This window comes from Ambystoma mexicanum, chromosome 10 (genome assembly GCF_040938575.1).
Source record: "Ambystoma mexicanum isolate Mex_15411 chromosome 10, UKY_AmexF1_1, whole genome shotgun sequence".
In the NCBI taxonomy this organism is placed as follows: Eukaryota; Metazoa; Chordata; class Amphibia; order Caudata; family Ambystomatidae; genus Ambystoma; species Ambystoma mexicanum.
In genome coordinates, this window is record NC_090932.1 from 1425194643 (window position 1) to 1425214117 (window position 19475).

Consider the following 19475-nt stretch of genomic DNA (forward strand, 5'->3'; position numbering starts at 1 on the left):
CTCATGACCGATGACGAATGCAGCATCGCCCAGGTGGAAGAAGATGAACAAAACGGGATGAGACCAATGTCCTTGTATCCACTAAGGAGCAGGCAGCCTATGAATAGGGTCTCACCAACTAACCAGCCATATGGGTTTCTACTGTATGTGATGATGTCACTGATGATGCAATCTACCTTCTTAATGTGCTGCTCATGCAAATTCTGCCAGAACGTTCAGCAGCAGCAGAGCTCTTTGCTGGTGCACTCCTATTTTGTAGGATAAAATATCAGTGAGTTGTGTTTTTTTCTGGTGTGAACGTTGAAGGGCTTACCTACAGATAATAAAGCAGATTGAAGATTGTTGCCAGTGAAATGAGGTATGCTTGAAACCAGGGAGGTGGTTTTCTTGTTTTATTCTTGATCTGTCAGTGACCCCCAGTTCCCTGCACCACCAACTCAACCAGTCAACTGACAGGATCACTGCAATCACTTTAACCACAAAGATTCGAACATCATAACATAGATCCATGTGTCCATGGATACACAAAACAATAAAGATATATCATTTTACTGTGAGCACACAGGAACAAGTGGAATTATTTGTTTCTGCACATCATATTAGAGGTACATATTGGTTCTTTTGGGTTAATTATTTTTAGTGGCACTCTATAAATGGCACTGACTTTTATATAGTTATGTTTTTATGATACCTTTATATTTATATTTCCCAGTATCACAGATCATAATGTAGGAACCATGAATGACGATTAGGACTAGCCACCACAAAAACTTACTTAAGATCTATATTTGGGGGGTGTTATGCTAACACCTTTTGACCTTTTTTCAACAGTGACTTATGATTTACTAATTTCTTGCATTATTTCTCTTTTTATTTCTTTTCCTTTTCCCCTTTTACTGTATGTCGAACTTGGAATGACCAACCAATATAACCCCTGATTAACTTTGGAAACTGTAAAATGTCAATGCATAAAATCATTGATGACTTTTAACTTTTCCTTCGCCTCCTAGTCTGCTGTTTCATTTGAAATTAACAAGGATGCATTCTCTACAGCTTTTGATGTCTACTATGCACTAAACTTGACAAATCCCAGAGGCCGAAACTGATGACTATGCAGTTGGCACACTTGGTTGGCACACTTGTTGTATACTTTCACTTCTACTAACACACGTGCAATCCCAATCTTGTGATTTATGAAACCATTAAGTTGCAAAACAAATTGTCAAATTTAAACTTCAAAGCAGTGTCAACTTTTGAAAGTGCTTGCATTTACGGATTAGTAGTGGTTATGGCAGATACACAAGCAGTATTTAGGTTTTATTCATTGCAGTCCTAAGCTTGTGGAGGAGGTAAACATGATATCTTAAAGTGGTTACCAGAGGCTTAGTAGCGAGATTTAGTACTTCTGGGAAACAAAACCATTGTTTCATTTCCTGCAGGGAAGGTGTTTGAAAGCTCAGTTTCACAGACTTTTCCCCATGTTTTGCATCAACAGTTAATTCTAACAATGATATAAAAACTCCTTTTAAAACTGAGTGCCCGTTTTAGCAACTTCAACTGTTGCTATCTACTGCAAGTGTGTGCATTGACTCCTTCGTGCCACTTCTCACCAACCCTTATGATGCCATAATGTGGGGTTAAGTTCCTGCCCTCAGTCACACCCTCTGTGTATATTAAGGATGTACAATTTGCTGACTTTTGAAGTTAAGGTTAACATGTTTTTTTCCCATTTTTCTTTAGAAAAATAACAACATCCTGGGAAAAACTAAAATATATGCAACACCCTTAGTAGATATGAACTCACTTTGAGAATACAAAATGTTATTATTTATATTTGTATTGTGTTTGGTAATAAACACAATAATTGAAATGTTTGTTGTATTAATTTAAGAGAAAAATATGTACATTGTAAATGTGTGGATAGCTTGCATAACTGTATATAACATAAGATTTGCTGTAAATATATTAGCAAACTGACACTTCTTCTCTTGTATAAATGGCAATGCCCCTCACGGGGGCAGAAATGATGGGCCAGCATAACATTTGTTCTACTACTTAATTATTAGAAAACAAGTTTGGGGAGAAAAGGCTAACACTTACATTTTGTTTAGAATCCTAAAATAAATTATTTTGCAGGTTTTAAAATGAATGGGTGTTAAGCACTATTTCACTCCTTGAAAACAATTTTCCCTATAGGGCTGATTCTCAGCTGTTGTAGGCAATAGGCCTGATTTGCAGAGATTATTTCAGTGGGACTCTCCCATACAAAAAGAGTTTGGTAAATCAGGCCCAATGTCTTTGCTCCTAGACAGCCTTGCAACCTAAACACTTGAGGTCAGGGTGACAACTCTTAAAAGAGAGACTGTGCTTCTTCCTAACCGTGGGGGTATTTGCTGTACAATTAATTATTTTATTTTTAGTATTCTGGAAAAGTAGGTTGAATTTTACAATTGAACAAATACATTAGAAATACTAGCGTTTCATTCCATGACAAATGTGAACTTGAAGTGTTAAAAAAAATGCCTTTTCATTTCCAAATATCTTGGATGGAGGTATCTCGCTTGTGCAAAACAAGAGCAGTTGGCATGTGAAGAAAAACCCTATGACCCAGGACCTACGGCCACAGAAAATGGAGATTTGAAATACAGTCAAATATGTTTGAGCATATATAATAATGTTCAAGCCAAACAATTCCTTGTGAGAGGAAAATTACTAGAAAATAATCTTGTAAACAAGTCCTTGGAAAAAAAAGAATCTCCAATCCCTGACTTGACTAGTGCAAACTATCACACAATGTGTCCTTACATTATCCCATACTTCCACCCCACACAAGGCACACATTTCTAATACAATTTAAAAACAAAACGCTACCAGGTTTGCCTTCCCATTTATAAATGTAATGTGTATTCCAGTAACTAAAATATGCGCTTCGGTCTGACAAAAATCAACGTTGTCCACGTTCATTGGTTTCAAAATGTAGCCCTTCCTAGACATAAATTGAAATTGTACACTTTCTTAATATAGTAACAATTTACACTTTTCATTACAATTTCCTAACATTTGTTCATTCTTTAAAACCTCTGTCATAGAAAATAGTGGTCTTAATTAACGTGTGAAAGCCAATCTAATATGTCCAATTCTACTAGTTAACATTTTTGTAGTTTTTTTAGGTGCTATCAGAAGGAGTTTATTGTACCAGTCACTATATGTAAATGTGTTCAGAGCATTTTTCATTTCTGAAAAAAGTCTGTCACATGGCATGCTTCACTTTTGCACCAAAGCTCCCTTTGACGAACCTCCTCATACTATGGCAGCGACCTTACCAATATGGCATCTATATCATCCATCACATCATAGAGTACATGTCAATAGCCACTTGCTAGAGTTTAGTGATTCACTGGGTATTCTATGTAGCTGGACCTCTTACGATGTATACCAGAGTCACAGGCAAGCTGATAACCACATAGCGCACAGTGCTTGATGATGTCTTTGGGTTGATAAACTTGCTTGCTCAACTAGAACGTGAAAAGAACAGGTCTTCACAGTACCTTTCCCTTTCCAGTGAGCTTGGGATGCAAACCCGATGTGCCCTCCATACTTCCTGTTGAACTCGGCCATCAGCGCCTTGTACGGATTCCGAACGAGCAACACAGCCGAGTCAAAGGCCTCGATTTCTTTCTTCCCACTCTCGTGAGTTTTAATGCAAATCGTCCTTCCGCTTCTCCAGTGGTCTCGTTCTCCCTTAAAACCTGACGAGTGAAAACAATACAATGCGCCAATGAAGACATTTTAGGAAACACCAATTGCATTTTTTTATTACCCCTCTTTGAACATTTGTTAAAGTGACCAATTGGAGTTCCCGTTAGATATCACGGATACAAAGTCAACAATATTTACTGCATCAAGAGAATGATTGTTTTTCGATTGGTCAAATTACCTTTATTTTGAAAGTTTAAAAAAGCGCCATAAAATAAAGGCATATCAATTGAGGATCCCTTTCTTTAGTCACATGGCTATGTGTCTGCTTCCACCATGTCAGAAAGAACAACAGCGAGAGCCATTGGCTCTGCGACAAGTTGGTCAAGCTCCTTCGCTGCACTCTGATCTGTCTTTGCAATGGGAGAGATGGATAGGGAATCACTGCATGCATCTGTAGAAGGTCACAGAAACATGCGTTACACCTAGGGTTCTGGGCCCTTCAACAAAGGCACGTAGTGATTCAGCAGTGATCAGAGGTTGTCCACAGCAGAGGTCAGAATTGACACCTAAAACTCTTTTCATGGACTTATCCTGATTTTCATGTGTGCATGAAAGCTGAAAATGATCAATGAAAATGATCTGCGTGGCATAGAGTGCCCTACGTGTGGGACACCTCGCACGTGGAAACACTGCATTCCACAAGTCATTGGAATATGCGGGCACACTTTGCCTGGGAGATGTGTTCATTGTTCAATAGTGCATCATTATCCAATCACCCAGCATATGTTACTGCTTGTGATCAACACGAAATATACTTAAGCAAATGTAAACATATTCTCGGACAGTGTTTTGGATACATGTCCTAAAATAAAGCATAGCAAGAGCGTTTCAAGCTTATTAACTACTATTAGTACCCAGCAAGGGGTATGTGGTGGCCCCGCAGCCAATTAGGAGGCTCAGAAAAGGGTATATATCACATGGTACAGACACTGCTCCGAGCTTCATCAGAGCGGGAGGCCGCCATCTTTCCTCGCCGGTATTCAGATAAGTGCACTCTCCCCCATGTTCCCTTGCCCTTCCGCCCACCCCAGCCTATTTTCCACATACCCAATCCCCCCACCTCTACCCCACTAACTGTGCGCTTCCTTATTCGTCGCTGGCGCAGAGAACAGTAGTGTTCCCAGTGCATCTCTCACTCGGGAACAGCCACCACGGAAAAGGAGAAGGGACCAGGTGTAGTTCCCTTCTCCCCGCTCCATGGCAGACATATTTCTTTGTAGTTTTTTCTGGAGTTGAAAAACAGTTAAGACGCTGTTTCTCAACTTGAGAAAAAATACACTATCCGTACCCCGGTACAACATGCTAAGGTACTAATAGCAACCTAACCCTTGCAGGAGAGCATTACCAGTCAGGTAATCCCCTGGTGCTCATGTTAAAGCCAGTGCGAAGATGCCCCAGGGCATTATCTGACCATAATGCCCCCCTGCTCGGGTAATGTTGCTTAATTCTAATTTAACATTTTTGTAAGGTGTGAAGGGCAACCAGTATTTTCTGCTCCGTAAACGTGTTTGCACTGCCATTTATTCTGTTTGCTATGTTAAAATAAAATGTGTTAGTACTGCATGTTTAAAAAAACACATGCCAAAATCAAATTACAACATCGGATTCTACCGATAATCTCCAAACACATACCTTGCTAAGGGCACACACTTAGATATATAATGCAGAAGCAGTAAAAAAGCATTTAGTAAAACATTCACTTTGACCATGAACAAGGGAAAAATGAATTGAAGAACAATCTAAAACATGTTTATCCGCAGCAAATACAGTGAAAAGGATGTAAGATGAGTGTCAGCACTGTTCAGGCATCTCCTATTTTTCAGTGCCAACCGCTCAAAGGTTCAGACATGGGTCACTACATTTATTGATTTTTTTTGCTAGATTTGTCAGGAAGACTCCTGAAAAAAATAATGCTTTCAGGCTTGTGATCAATGGCTCAACGGAGAATCCACAATCCATCATTTAATATAGTGTGTGTTACACTGTGATTAAGATTTCGTAGAGAAGAAAATATCATTGGTAGAAAAGAAATACATGTTATTCCAAAGAAAACCTCTTTACTATAATCCAAACTATCAGTTTGTGAGGTCATATACTATCTTGCACCAAAAAGTAACTGGCCAGATGGTTTAGCATAGCAGCAAACACACCTTCAATTCTAATGTAACTCACATTTCATCAGCAATGTCAACTATTGTGGGGAAAGGTGCAATTAAGAATACAAGACGAACTGTGAAAGGTGTGAAATAATCAAGAAGATGCATAGAAGATGGATCTTGATGACCTAAGATGGAACACATTGCATGTTACATCTGCATACGAGTGAACATTACTGCTTAATTATGTTTCCTAGATAAGAAAAATAAAAAAGTTAATATTGACCACTAGCACCCAACGGCTTGAGCATTTAATCTAAGACACACGGAGCAGTGTAGGGGGAGGGATACATTGTGTGGCATAACATGAGAACAGGCTGTCTGATAAAGAAGAGTCTGTAATGCACTGTGTTTCACTGCCTTGTTAAATGCACAGCTGTGTCTATTATTATGTACGATTATATGATAATCACCAGTGTGCACACAGGTTCAATATATTGATATCTGTGCATGTACAAATGTGTGTATTGGCATCAGTGCCTTTTCATCAGTACATTTCTGTTTTTATTTTAAGTAGCAAGCCCCCAGGCACCGCTTCCCTGGCCCCTACCGTTGTTTACATTGTATTTGCTTGTTCCATGCAAAAACAATAAAAATGCACAAAGTGTTCTGATGAAAATGCACAAAGATGCAAATTTGTCAATATAAAAAACGTCACCAGTGAAATAACCACAAAGGATCCAGCACATGCTGGTGTCGTACCACGTAGAGTTGTGTCATCCATGGATCCCAGAGGTGTATGGTGGTCCTATATAAACTATACAATCCCAAAACACATTGGGAGACCCGGAATGGATAGAAGAGGCAGAATCCAGCACTATAACTGGACCCAAAAGGATCCATGAGGAAATACATTCGTTTGTCAAAAGGGCCTCACTAGGCATCCGATCTGACTGAGAAAACTGCTGTAGACTGTAATGTGGCAGTGGCATACCGTACAGCAGTGGTATCATGTGTGGCATGAAACAATTTTTTCTATTGCTGCAAGCACAATTGCCTGCTGCAAGACTGCTACACGTGAGGTGTCCATTTGTATAATGGCGTTACTCTAGTTGAAGCACAATGCAGTACATTTTTTACTAGTACATAGGATAGTATAGTGTGGTTGGGGACATTACCTCAGATTTAGGTCCCATGCAATATGAAATCAAAAATAGAGTGCAAAGATGGCACTATTTTTATGACGCTAAGAATAGCTTTATGTTTAAATGTTTTGCATAAAGAAACCCATAAACTATTATACATTGGTAAATACATGCATTTTGATATTCCTATGTTGAGATGTTATGTTATGTTAATGGGCATTTGTATAGCCCGAGCGCGCAAAGGGCATCGATCATACGGAGTATCCTGCTGTTGTGCTGTGGCTGCATCTACGACCTACATCTACGACCCACAATCAGCCGTTGCAGTGGGAGGAGCGAGGAGAACGAGGAGAGCGAGGTGCGGCGCATTGAAGGAGAGAGAAGTGCGGTTCTAGCTCCGCCCCCTTCCCGCCCCCGGGCACCGCCTCCAGGAAGTGCCATAAAGGGACTTCCCAAGCAAAGGGGCTGTTTGGCTGCTGGGCTGCGTAAGCAAGTATTACACTGCAAAAGCCAACTGCTACGACAGGCAGAGCTGAGGAAATAAAGCTCACACCGAGGAGCTGCACTACAAGATAAAACCTACGGCTGTGCATATGGATTCATCAGGAACAGCCGTGCGAACTCGCCTGCAGGTAAGGCAAAAATTTACATCACTCCCAGAAGCAAATGGTAGCCCGGAGTGTGTACAGAACATGCCGACGTTGAAACTATCTCGTCTACCCTTTTGCACCAAGAAGCGGAAAAGCTCATCTATGGGGGCCACCACGATCGATATAGGTAGTGAAAAAAGGTTGAGTATGGCTATAGAAGACCCTGTGCGATTAGTCCCAAAATCACCTGCTCTACCTAAGGCTTGCACAGTTTCCACTCTCGAAGCACCTATAAGTCACCCCCCCCCCTTGAAACCTTGAAACATCGAACTTGTATGAGGAGGATGCCGATCAGGCTAAGAACTCAGATCTAATTCCTGGTGAAGGCTATCCGAGCAAAATGATCAACACTGTGTCCCCAGGAGACAAAGAAAAAAGTTTAGTTGAAGTTAATCAGACGGTAGGGATGTCATCCGAGAAAGGTCCAGTTCTCTCGGCTAATCTGAGCCTTGAAAAGACGACGGATACACTAGACCAACCTAGCAACCCTGATAATTGGAGAGACTCACGTGGTCCGATTCCACCTGTAATTTCCCCAAGAAAGGAAATTGACTCTGTAAACATGCCGATTTCTGAGGTAGCCAACTATGGAATTGCACCTATACGGAACATGTGTGAAAGCATTTTGGATGAAAATTCTAGTCTGGATGCGGCATTGGCCTCCCCTACTTTGACTTTAATGGAAATTACAAACAGACCTTTACTGTGTGAGTCTACCTGGGAAAAGGAGGATCAATGGGCCACAAATGACCTAGAATTATGGGAGAAAGCTTCGCTGGATTCCAACAAGGAAATAGAGAAAAAAAAGCAACACCTAAGAGCCATGGAGGAATCCACAACGATAAACGATATCTTCCAGCCATACAGGGAAGAGAACAGAGGTCAGTGGCCCAAGGATAAGAGCCCCCAAAATAACACCCAGCAGGGGGCAACTGCCCTGTTACCTAATGACCTAACGGCCCATCAATCTCCTCCTTGGACCCTCCATAAAGATATGCCGGAGACACCCTACCCTAAGGGGATGCTCCCCCCAAAGGCCAGACTAGAAAAGAAAACCCTGTGGAATTTTGGAAGCGAAACTCCGTCAAAAACTACAGGCACTGAAGGAACGACTATGTTGCCACTAGCTAATCTGAGTAACTCAAATTTAGCTAGCAAAATCATGCAAGACCTCACCCTTTTGACGGGGAAAATTGAGAGAGAAAAAAGGAGGAGTTTCTCGATAATAAGCGAGAAAATGGCTGAACTTGAAAAGGACCAAACCAAAGGGAGCTCCCTGGAGTTGGAGGTTGTGGGGGCCGAGCTCCTCGTAACAAAAACCCAAAGAGACCCCAGGTCACTGACCCTATCACAAAGATCTCTAACTGAGAGGAGAAATCCATGTCTCGAAGATAGACTGCTAAGCTCAAAACCACAAGGCCATTCTGTAGAACCCCAAGTGACAACAAAGATAACTCAGACGCCTGTGTTGGATGGCCAAGAGCAGTGTTGTGAAACTTTTACGAAAGACCAAACTATACATCTAATTATAGACACTTACCAAATGGACAGAGAAAAGGATATGAAACACCTTCAGCAAGTGATCATGACCTCATTGAACATCACACTGGCACCATACCTAAAATTGTATGAGATGATAAATGATTCTGTGAAAGAAATGACTACTACTAACATACAAATTAAAGAGGCAAATATACAAACAGAATTGTCCCTGAGGAATTTGAATGTACGAATGAACAAAGAAGCCGAAAAATCGCTCACATGGCAAAATCGCCTCACGGATCTGGCAAGGAGAGATGCCAATGATAAGTCCCTATTGATGGAGGCGGTTCTGGAAGACTGCAAGTGGATGCGAAACCTATGTAAACAGAGAAAAGATGAGATAAGCTTGGTTGAAAATCCGCGTCGAGGCAAAGGTCCCATGAAACTGAGTCAAAATAAGCCACATCAACCTATGCAAACTGAGCAAATGACCAAAGAGGTAATATTGATCTCTCCTGGCTGTAAGGGGATGGGAACTTTTGACTCTAAACTTCAACCAGAAAAAACAAACTTTGCTATCTTTAGAGGTGGGGCATCCAAGGATCTGCTCTCAGATAAGGAAAATGAGCTGAAGGAAAAACCTAACGAAAATGGTAAAAAAACTAAAAGTGAAGGCTTAAAACGGAAGACAAATGGCTCTAGGGCATTCTTAAGGAATCTAAGAACGCCTCCAAGACGAGAAAACCCCCAACAGGCAAAGAAGCCGAGGAGAGAACTGGCAATGGGAGACACGAACATTTTGGTAGATACCGATGCTAAGGATGTGGGAGAGGGGAACAACCCCACTCCCGCCCTGAAGGTTAATGGAGATGAATCAGACCAACGAGCAGATCTAAGTGATCTGATTGACATTATGGAAGAATATAGGGAGGATGAAGAATAGCAATACATCAGCCCATCAGAATGGGAAACTATGGACAACTGGGAGATGGTGGAGAGGAGCTCTAATCCCTCTAATCGTAAGAATCCCCAACGAGATATCCCGCCGAAAATCTTAAAGGAGACAAAAAGCCGACCCGACTCATTTGAAATAGAGGAATTCAGTGAGGCTGATGACAATTTTGCTAACTTCAAAACCTTAGAGCAAAAAAGACTAGAGCTGGCTACTAAAGAAAGGAGGGTACAATTTCAACTCGAAAACTCTCACCTAAAACAGGATGGATAAAACAGAATTAAAGAAACAAAGAAGAGCTATAAAGGAACGAAAGCGTCCGCCCCTCCCTTGAGGACAGCTCCATCAAAAGAATGCTGTTTGAAATTAGAGACGACACTAAATGGACCAAGAAGGGCTTTGCTCAATAGGAGCTACGTTGTCTTGCTTTGCAACCAAACATCAGCTCTACGCATGATATCTACCGAAGACATCAAAGTTGTGGAATTCCCAAGAGAACTAAGAATGGACCAAGTTATATTGCATCTCAACTCAAATGACATCAAGCAGAAATTTCTGAAGGCAACTGACATCCTAAAAAAAAAGGGATTCCGTCTGACAGAATTGGAGGATGACATTAAGCCTGATAGTATCAATATATCCTCAAAGGACAGAAGAAAAGAGAAAAATGAGCTCTCATCCCGTACCGAAGAAGAATCTATGGGGAAAAGGTGGGAAAAAAATGGTCAAGAAAAAGAAGGAAAAAAGAGGAAGATTCCAAAAGAAAACGAAAAAGAAGGCAACAATAACCCTGAAATCCATCTACACAGCACCAAAGAAAATGTCGAAAACTTAAAATCTTTGAGGTTCACGGTTGATAATTCACAAAACCCAAGGAAGGATAAAATAAATCAAAACAAATTTGAAAATAAATCAAATGTTCGGCCCCCCATGTCAAATGATCGTAACTCAAAAAAGAAACAATAGAATAAGGAAACTGGGCATGGATCCGTTCACTGTGCCTCATGGAATACCAGAGGATTCCATCATCTGTTCTCGACGGAAAGCGCTTTCTTGACTAAATATGATCTCATTTGTATCCAAGAATCATGGCTGTGTGAACCTCCAATATGTGAAGGATTTGAAGTCTACTTCAATCCGGCAAAGAAGGGGCTGAGAGGCCGACCGTTTGCTGGCCTAATGGTACTAAAAAAAATCGATAGCCACTTACAAATACTCAAGCACGAAATTCCAAATCCTTATGTCCAAATATTGAAAATAGTCTCTACAACAGAAAATCAGGAGGAGCCGACTAAATTGCTATTGATTAATACATACTGGAGGGAAAACATGCCAAACCCAGGGTCATACTTAAAATCAATCACGAACGCCATTGACAAGTCCATGACGGAGGAAGAAGATCAGCTTATATTGCTGAATGGTGATTTAAACATCAAGCTCCTAGACAAAAGGGGCAAAATTAAAGAGTTTGGAAATCTTACAGGAAAAGAAAGCCAATGGATGACGGAAATGGGCATACGGGATATGATGATGTTAAATAGCCAAACAAAGGGTGACCTATTGGGGGCTGATACTTGGCATAGTGGAAAATTGAGAGGCTGCTTGGACTATTGTTTTGTGGGAAGAGATACGCTTGCCTGGATAAATTCGTTTCGAGTCATCAAGCAAGCCAATAGTGACCACTCTCTTCTGGAAACTGAGCTTGTATGGGATTCAAGAACTCTCCCTAAGGGAGGAAATGTGATGGAAACTGAGATATCATGGGGAAGAAACAGACTGCGACTGAAAGATCAGATCATACCAACACTGGTGAAAAACTTCCAGGAAGCTGTAGAAAAGGGAGAGGAGGTGGTTGATTATAAATGGCTGTTCAAAGCCTATGAGGTTCAGTATGATCCATCTAAGCTGAAGCAGATAAAAAAGAAACACGCCTTTAATGAATTTGTAGTCGCCAGACGAAAAAGATACAGAGCTGACCTTAGGCGTATTAAAAAATCTCATAGCCTAGACAAACGCGATCTGGAAAGAAAATGCCGTCAAACTTACAAGAATTGGCTAAAATCAACCAGATATCAAAGAACTCAAAGTGACGCAGAACATATGATGGCAGCCTTAGCAGCAAAAAATACAAAAAGTACCTGGGATCTAATCAACAACAGAGATTCTAATCAATCGGCCATAGGTATTAACCAAGTCTCCGAGAAAAACTGGTTCGACCATTATACTGCCCTGTTTAAAGGAAAAACTGAGGGAAAGGTTATTGAAAAAAGACCAGGAAACGCTACGTGGTCATTGAACTTTGATAAAGAAGACATTCAAATGCTGATTAAAAAATTAAGCTCTTCCAGGGCTGCCGGTCCAGACGGCATCTCCAATAAAATGTTAAAAGCAAGCATGGAAGGCTGGTCTGACCTAATTTACGCACTCTTCAAACAAGTAGCGAGAACCAAACAAATACCAAGTTCGTGGACGGAGGCCTACATCGTGCCTATTTTTAAAAAAGGTGACCGCGGCAATCCTAGAAATTACAGGCCGATTGCGCTACTAGACTTCATTGGCAAGCTTTTTGCATCCATTCTCCTACGGGATTTAAAGAACTGGGCAGCTCAAGCCGGAATTCTAGACGAGAGACAAACTGCTTTCGTGAGTGGAGTGGGCACTTGCCTTAACCTGTTCCTGATCAATATATTAAAAGCGAAGGCCTTAAAAGGAAAAACAACTATCTACCTGGCCTTTATAGATCTAGAACAGGCGTTTGATGGAATAAATAGAGAATGGCTGTGGGCTAAACTGAGCAATTGGGGATGCCCTGTGGACCTATTGGAGGCAATCCAGGCACTATACACCGGTACCTCAATCCAAGTTCAGATTAATGCAGATGGTGGTCTATCAAGGAGGATCAAGACATCCCGAGGCATTAAGCAGGGATGTGCCCTCGCCCCTTTTCTCTTCATACTTTATATGGCTGACATGAAATCCTCACAAGATCGGATCCGGGCCTTCCCTCCGAAGGTAAATGGCATAGAAATACCATGGATGCTATACGCGGATCAGCGCAGGATCGAGGCCTTCAATGAATATCTTAAAGCCAATGATATGAAAGTAAACGCAAAAAAATCTATGATTTTGACCATGAAATCAACTCGCGGAAAGAAATTGGCAGGGAAAATACAGTCTTGGTCGTTGGATAAAGAAAAACTGGCACTGGTCGATACTACGATCTACCTTGGGATAAGAATTAATAGAAGCTATAATGAGCAGGACCACTATACCCTGATCAGAGAAAAACTAAAAAGTCTGGTTAATCAAGGGCTACTTGTACATCGCAGATACGGGAAATTTTCTCTATTGACGATTATTACTTTCTATAAGCAAAAGGTAATAGCTGTCATCACATATGGAGCCGAGGCCCTTCTAGCCCTAAGATGGGAGGTCTGGAACCATTGCGAAGCCTATTTTTGGCGAAAGATCCTGCGCCTACCAAATTCGCTACCTTTGGAACTTATAAGAATGGAATTAAGACTGCAATCCATTTCTTCAATTACGACGTGCAAATCATTATCACTCTATAGAAAGTGCATTTTAGACAATCCGCCTGTGCCATTCAGAATCCTAGCAAAGCCAGGCGCTTTCAGTAGTGACTCAATTCTCCAAGACTGGAAAAAGAGTTGTGAAGAAACTTTAAAACACCTGGCAATATCCGACGACACTCTGAAAAATAATCCAGAAAAGGCTAAAACAACAAATCGGGAAAAAGACTGGGAGGAAACACAGGAAAAGAAATTAGCACGTGATCTATGTCATAATAACATCTGGGAACGCAAAGTCCTGAATTTGTTACCTCCATATCTGATGAAATTTCCCTCACAGCACTACCGAGATCTGCTTATGCGCTGTAGATTTAACATCTGGCAGTCGAGAGAAATAAGGTGGCGTAGAAGGCAAATTGACAAATCACTAGCATACTGTAGATTTTGCAGAAAGAAGGGCCAACTGGAAACTATAAGGCATGTTATGCTAACTTGTCCGAACCTGAAATTGACTTGTCTGATGTATATGGGAAATTATACGAGTCTGATCACGGAGGAGAATGAAGAAGAGTATTGGGAAAGGCTCATCACAGCTGAGAAAGTGGGCCGTACTTTGGACGCATTGAAATTTGTTGAATCTTTGAACCTGGAGTGGGAGGAGAGAGAGTCTGAGGTGGACGCCACCTAAACAACTGGTGACTCTGGCCTAGGGGCGATCATTTAGAGACTTTTGAACTCGACCCTATTTTTGGGGGGCCTCCACCTCCTTGAGGAGGGATTGTTAAAGGAATGTTAAAGGTTTAACTTTGTCTAACCAATAAAACAAAAAAAAAAAAACAAAAATAGTGCCTTTCACCATTGGCATTGGTATGGTCTCAACGCGCTGTAGGTCGAACGCCCTTGGGGACCTTGAGTCTAGGTCAGTGGAGATAGTCAGAGAAGTCAATCGTGCGCGTGTGCACTCTGTATTTGTTCATGGTCGGATAGCTGCATTCTAATGCTGGAAGTAGTGTGCATGAATTGTGAGACAGGTAGTATGTGGGCAGCTAGGCCAAATTGTCAAGGGGCTAGCAGCATTCTAGTGGAGGTGGTGTTGGTATGTGAGATTATGTATGCAGCTAGGAAATATTTATTGTGGCTGATAGCTGCATTCTAAAGGTTGTTGCGGTGTGCAAGGTGGTACATAATTATGTGCACAGCTCGACCAAATTGATTGTGGGGGATATCTGCATTCTAGTGTTGTAGGTGCTGAGCAGAGAGTCAGGGTAGTGGGAGATATGTGCGAGTATCCATGGGTTGGAAGAGACCTCCTCCCTCTCTGATTGCCTTCCTGTGCCTACCAAATTAACTATGCTCCCCTTTCTAGGTGTCTGGTGCATCGGGAACCTCTAGGTCTAGTATGAGCTGAGCTCTCTCTGCAATCCACTCACTCGAAAATGCAATATTAGGCAACCCTACTCAATCAGGCAAAATGCAGTTTTAGGCTGACTAGCACAGTCATGCAAGATGCAAAATTAGGCCACCCTACTCAATCAGACATAATGCAGTTCTGGGCAACGCCTCAGGCACCAGGCGAGGCCTGGTAACCTGTGTCTCGTGGCAGCCAGGCAGGGAAGAGGGGGAGAAGCAGCCCAACAAATGGGCCAGTGCTCCCCCTCTTCCCCACCAAACTACAAAGGCGATGCACAGTCGCTGAACCGGGAAACACAGAGGAAAGGGCAAGGTGTTAATCAACACCTTGCCCTCCTTCCACAGGGTTGCAAAGCATCAGGACCCCCAAAGACAGGAAGTATGCGGGGGAGCAGTCGTTAGGCATCGTAAGGTGCAATTTGTTGTCGGCATCAGCCAGCCAGGGAGCTGGCACCACAGCTCCCAACCACACAGACGGACCCATGGCACAGACCCTGGATCCCATATTAGGAGCTGTTTTTGACAGCAGAAAACAGAAGCAGCTTGTGGTCCCTGTGCGGGGACCCAAGCGAACCAGTTTGTGGTCCCTGCACGGGGACCCCAACCAAAGAGTACTCTGTGCACTCAGAGTCTCTTCTTTTTCCCAGAACCCTCCCACCCTAGAAAAAGGACGAGAAGAAAGATAAAGAAGACAGGTCACTGTACAGTGACCACGCCGTCGTGGGAGAAGAATGGTGGCACGGGCCAGAGGGGGTCACCTCGGGAGCCAATGCGCAAAAGTACAGCATATTATGGTTACTGTATTTATGATTATATTTGTTATGACCATGACTGTGCAATAAAATCCCACAGCCTTTTATTGCCAACACTTACACATTCATGCAAAATATGATATGATATGATATTTTATTTGTATCACGCTCATACACAAGTGTTTTGGAGCATGACAAGGCAAGGGAGGGCAACAGGGGAGAACAAAACAATGATTATACTAGGCCCAGTGACATTGAGATTGTGCAAGTGCATGGGAAAGGGAAAAGGGAAAAGTGCATGGAAGGGGGAGAGTGGAAAGTGCAGATAAATAATAATACATACAAATAACATAGATAATGGAGCAATAAACAGGGGTAGTACGGGCCAGCAAGTGGCAAGTATTGTGTTTACGGCAGCAGAACTGGGTAAATCTGATTAGTGCATAAAAGAAGAAAATAGTGGGGTGGGGGACTGTATGGGTACAGATACAGTCCCCAGTGCAAGGGGTGGCCGGGAGGCAGTGCAGAAGGGTGGCAGGGTGAGCAGGTAAATGGGCCAACGGGAAAGAGGGTGGCCAGATGCACAGTGCCAAGAGAGAGCAAATCAGCAAGGGAGAGGGGGAGCAAAGGCAGATGCAAAGAGGAAGGTCTCGAGGTGCTTCCGGACCCAGTGATGGTTCTCCTCAATTTTTAGAGTGGCAGGGAGGCCGTTCCAGAGGGAGGACCCGGCCGAAGACAGAGATCTACCCCCGGCTTGTTTCTTTGAGAAACGTCTGACCCTGAGGGACTTAGAGGTAGAGGAGTGAAGAGCTCGAGAGGGGACGTATTTGCGGAGGGATATCTGAAGGTATTGTGGATCTAGGTCCCAGAAAGCCTTGTGGACAAAGTAGAGAGTTTTAAATGTAGTCCTTGCATCCACTGGGAGCCAATGGAGAGATTTCAGAGCTGAAGAGATATGATCCCAGGACTTGAGGCCAAGGACAAGTCTCACAGTCCTGTTTTGGATTAGTTGCAAAGGGCGAAGAGTAGAGGCAGGTAGATTTAGAAAGAGGCTGTTACAATAGTCCAACCTAGAAAGAACCAGAGCTTGGGAGACAGTGAGCTTCTGGGGGAAGGAGAGGAAAGGAAGAGTGTCTCTGAGGAGGTGCAATAGGAAGTTTGACTTTTTAGAGACCTCAGAGATGTGGGCGGAGAAGGAAAGTGTGGAGTCAAAGATGACCCCGAGGTTCTTGGCCTCACAGGTGGGGATAGGAGGAAGGCCCCGTGAGGCTGGCCAGAGAGAGAGGGGAAAGGATGGAGAAGGGTTGCCGATGAGGAAGATCTCTGTCTTGCTGGCATTCAGACAAAGATCCTTGGCAGGACACCAATCTTGAATGGCAGTTAGATAATCAGCGATGAGGGAGGGAGAGGAGGTGGCCGAGGGCAGCCTAAAAATGAGTTGAGTGTCATCAGCGTTTCACTGGAAATTTGAGCATAGAGTGGCAATGCAGTGGGCCAGAGTTGCCAGGTATTGGTTAAAAAGCCAGGTTGAGAGGTTAGACCCCTGGGGAACACCACAGGTAGAGAGGAAAACAGAGGATAGGAAGGACCCCAGTTGAACCTTGGAGGGTCAATCAGAGTGGAAAGAGATCAGCCAGGCCAGAGCCTGATCAGTGATACCCAAGTTCTCACGGAGATGGTTAAGCAGGATGGTACGGCTGACTGTGTCGAAGGCAGAAGAGAGATCGAATAGGATGAGGACAGAGGGAATGTTAGAGTCAAGGTTGGAGAGCAGATCTTCACAGATGTTCAGGAGAGCAGTTTCTGTGCTTCTGCCTGCTCTGAAACCAGACTGGTGGTCATGGAGACAGCCAACAGAATCAGAATGAAGGTTAAGCTGAGAGATGGCCAGCTTTTCAAGGAGTTTGCCCAGAAAGGGAGTAATGGAGATTGGGCGATAGTTAGCCAGACAGGAAGTATCAGCTGTGAGTTTCTTGAGAAGAGTATGCACAAATGAGTGTTTCAGAGGGGAGGGGAAGGATGCTGAAGCAAAGGAATGGTTGGAAAAAGCCGCAATGGCCGCAGCAAGGGTGCCAATGTGGTCCTTGATGTTTTTAGAGGAACAGGGATTAACCTGTTTTGACGGGGCTTTCATAGATTGGACTTGTCTAACGACCTCATCAGGGGAGAAGAGAAGAAAGGAAGAGAAGAAGGGAGGGGGTGCTAATAGGGGGTTAGCAAGTGCAGACTAGGGGGAATAGGAGGAGCAGGGGAGGAGAGGGTGGACAAGATGTCTTGGGTTTTTGAGATAAAGTGAGCGGCAAGGTCATTGCACAGAGGAGGGGTAGAGACTGCAGCAGGGTTGGCAAGCTGCTTGCAGATTTTGAAGAGTTCAGCCGAGTTGTTAGATACTGCAGAGACACGGGCTTGGATGTGGACTCTCTTCTTGGTACGGACAGAGTGTCGGTATTGCCTTTGGAGCAGGCAACAGGCCAGTTTGTCAGAGAATGAACAAGAAGCCCTCCATTTCCTCTCAGCCGCCCTAAACTTACATTTAAGTGTAGCTAGGTTGGATTCATACCAGGAATTACACTTGGCTTTGGACTTCAAGCGGATCCTCATGACAGGGGCAAGAGCATCAAGAGTATCAGAAATGGAAGAGTAGAGAAGGGACAGGGTTGTGTCTGGGTGTGAGTCAACCAGAGGAGAGGGGGGAGAGAAGGTAGCAGCAAAAGCCTCAACTGACACACGCTTCATAGGACGGATGTCCAAGAAGGTAGCTGGCAGTGTTGCGGTGCGCTTGGCTTGGGGGGAAGAGAATGAGAGATGAGAAGAGAGGAGGCAGTGGTCACACCAGGAGTGAGGAGTGGTCAGAGGGATAGTGAGGGGGATGCCAGAGGAGATCAGGACATCAATTGTGTGTCCTGCAGAGTGCTTTGGGCCGGAGGGGAGGATAGAGAGGGAGAGGGAATCGCAAAGGTCGCAAAAGAGCTGAGATGAAGGATAGGGGGAATCGAGGTGGAAGGAGTTGAGTGGTAGAGGTCAGGAGGAAGGAGGAGAGGTCAGCCCACTCAGAAAGAAAAGAGGTGGTTTGCCCAAGATGTGAAATTAGGCCAACCTACTCAATTTGGTGACATGCAGTTCTAGGCCAACTAGCATGATAGGAGAAATGCAATAATAGGCCAACTCACACAGTTAGGCAAAATACAAACAGCCAGAGATACACAGCAGTGGGAAGGGCACCAGGAATTGGAAAACACAGTAGTGGTAATGCACCTACATTTGAGACAAACAGCAGTGGGAGAATGCACCTAGATTTCAGAAATATAGTAGCAGAAATGCACCTTGATTTGAGACACAGAGCAGTGGGAGAATGCACCTAGATTGGAAACACAGTGTAGTTGAAGAAGGCACATAGATTTGAAGCACAAGGCAGTGGAAAAATGCACCTAGATTTGAGCATACAGCAGTGGACAAATGTACTTAGATTTGAGACCCACAGCAGTAGAAAAATGCACCTGGATTTGAAACACGGCACAGTAGAAACTGCACTTAGATTTGAAACACACAGCAGTGGGAGAATGCACCTCGATTTGAAAGACACAACAGTGGAAAAATGCACCTAGATTTTAAACACACAGCAGTGTAAAAATGCACCTAGATTTGAAACACACAACAGTGGGTGAATGGACCAAGATCTGAGATGCAGAGCAATGGAAA

General features: G+C 43.2%; 1 protein-coding gene across 3 annotated transcripts in view; it reads right to left on the reverse strand.

The window, feature by feature from the left end:
- Nucleotides 1-19475, reverse strand: part of WSCD2 (WSC domain containing 2) — a 1541956-nt gene that overhangs the window by 132479 nt on the left and 1390002 nt on the right. For all 3 annotated transcript variants that reach the window (XM_069619485.1, XM_069619486.1, XM_069619487.1), the window contains one exon: nucleotides 3549-3749. In XM_069619485.1, the coding sequence (XP_069475586.1) occupies nucleotides 3549-3749 (201 nt within the window). The remainder of the gene's footprint in view (nucleotides 1-3548; nucleotides 3750-19475) is intronic.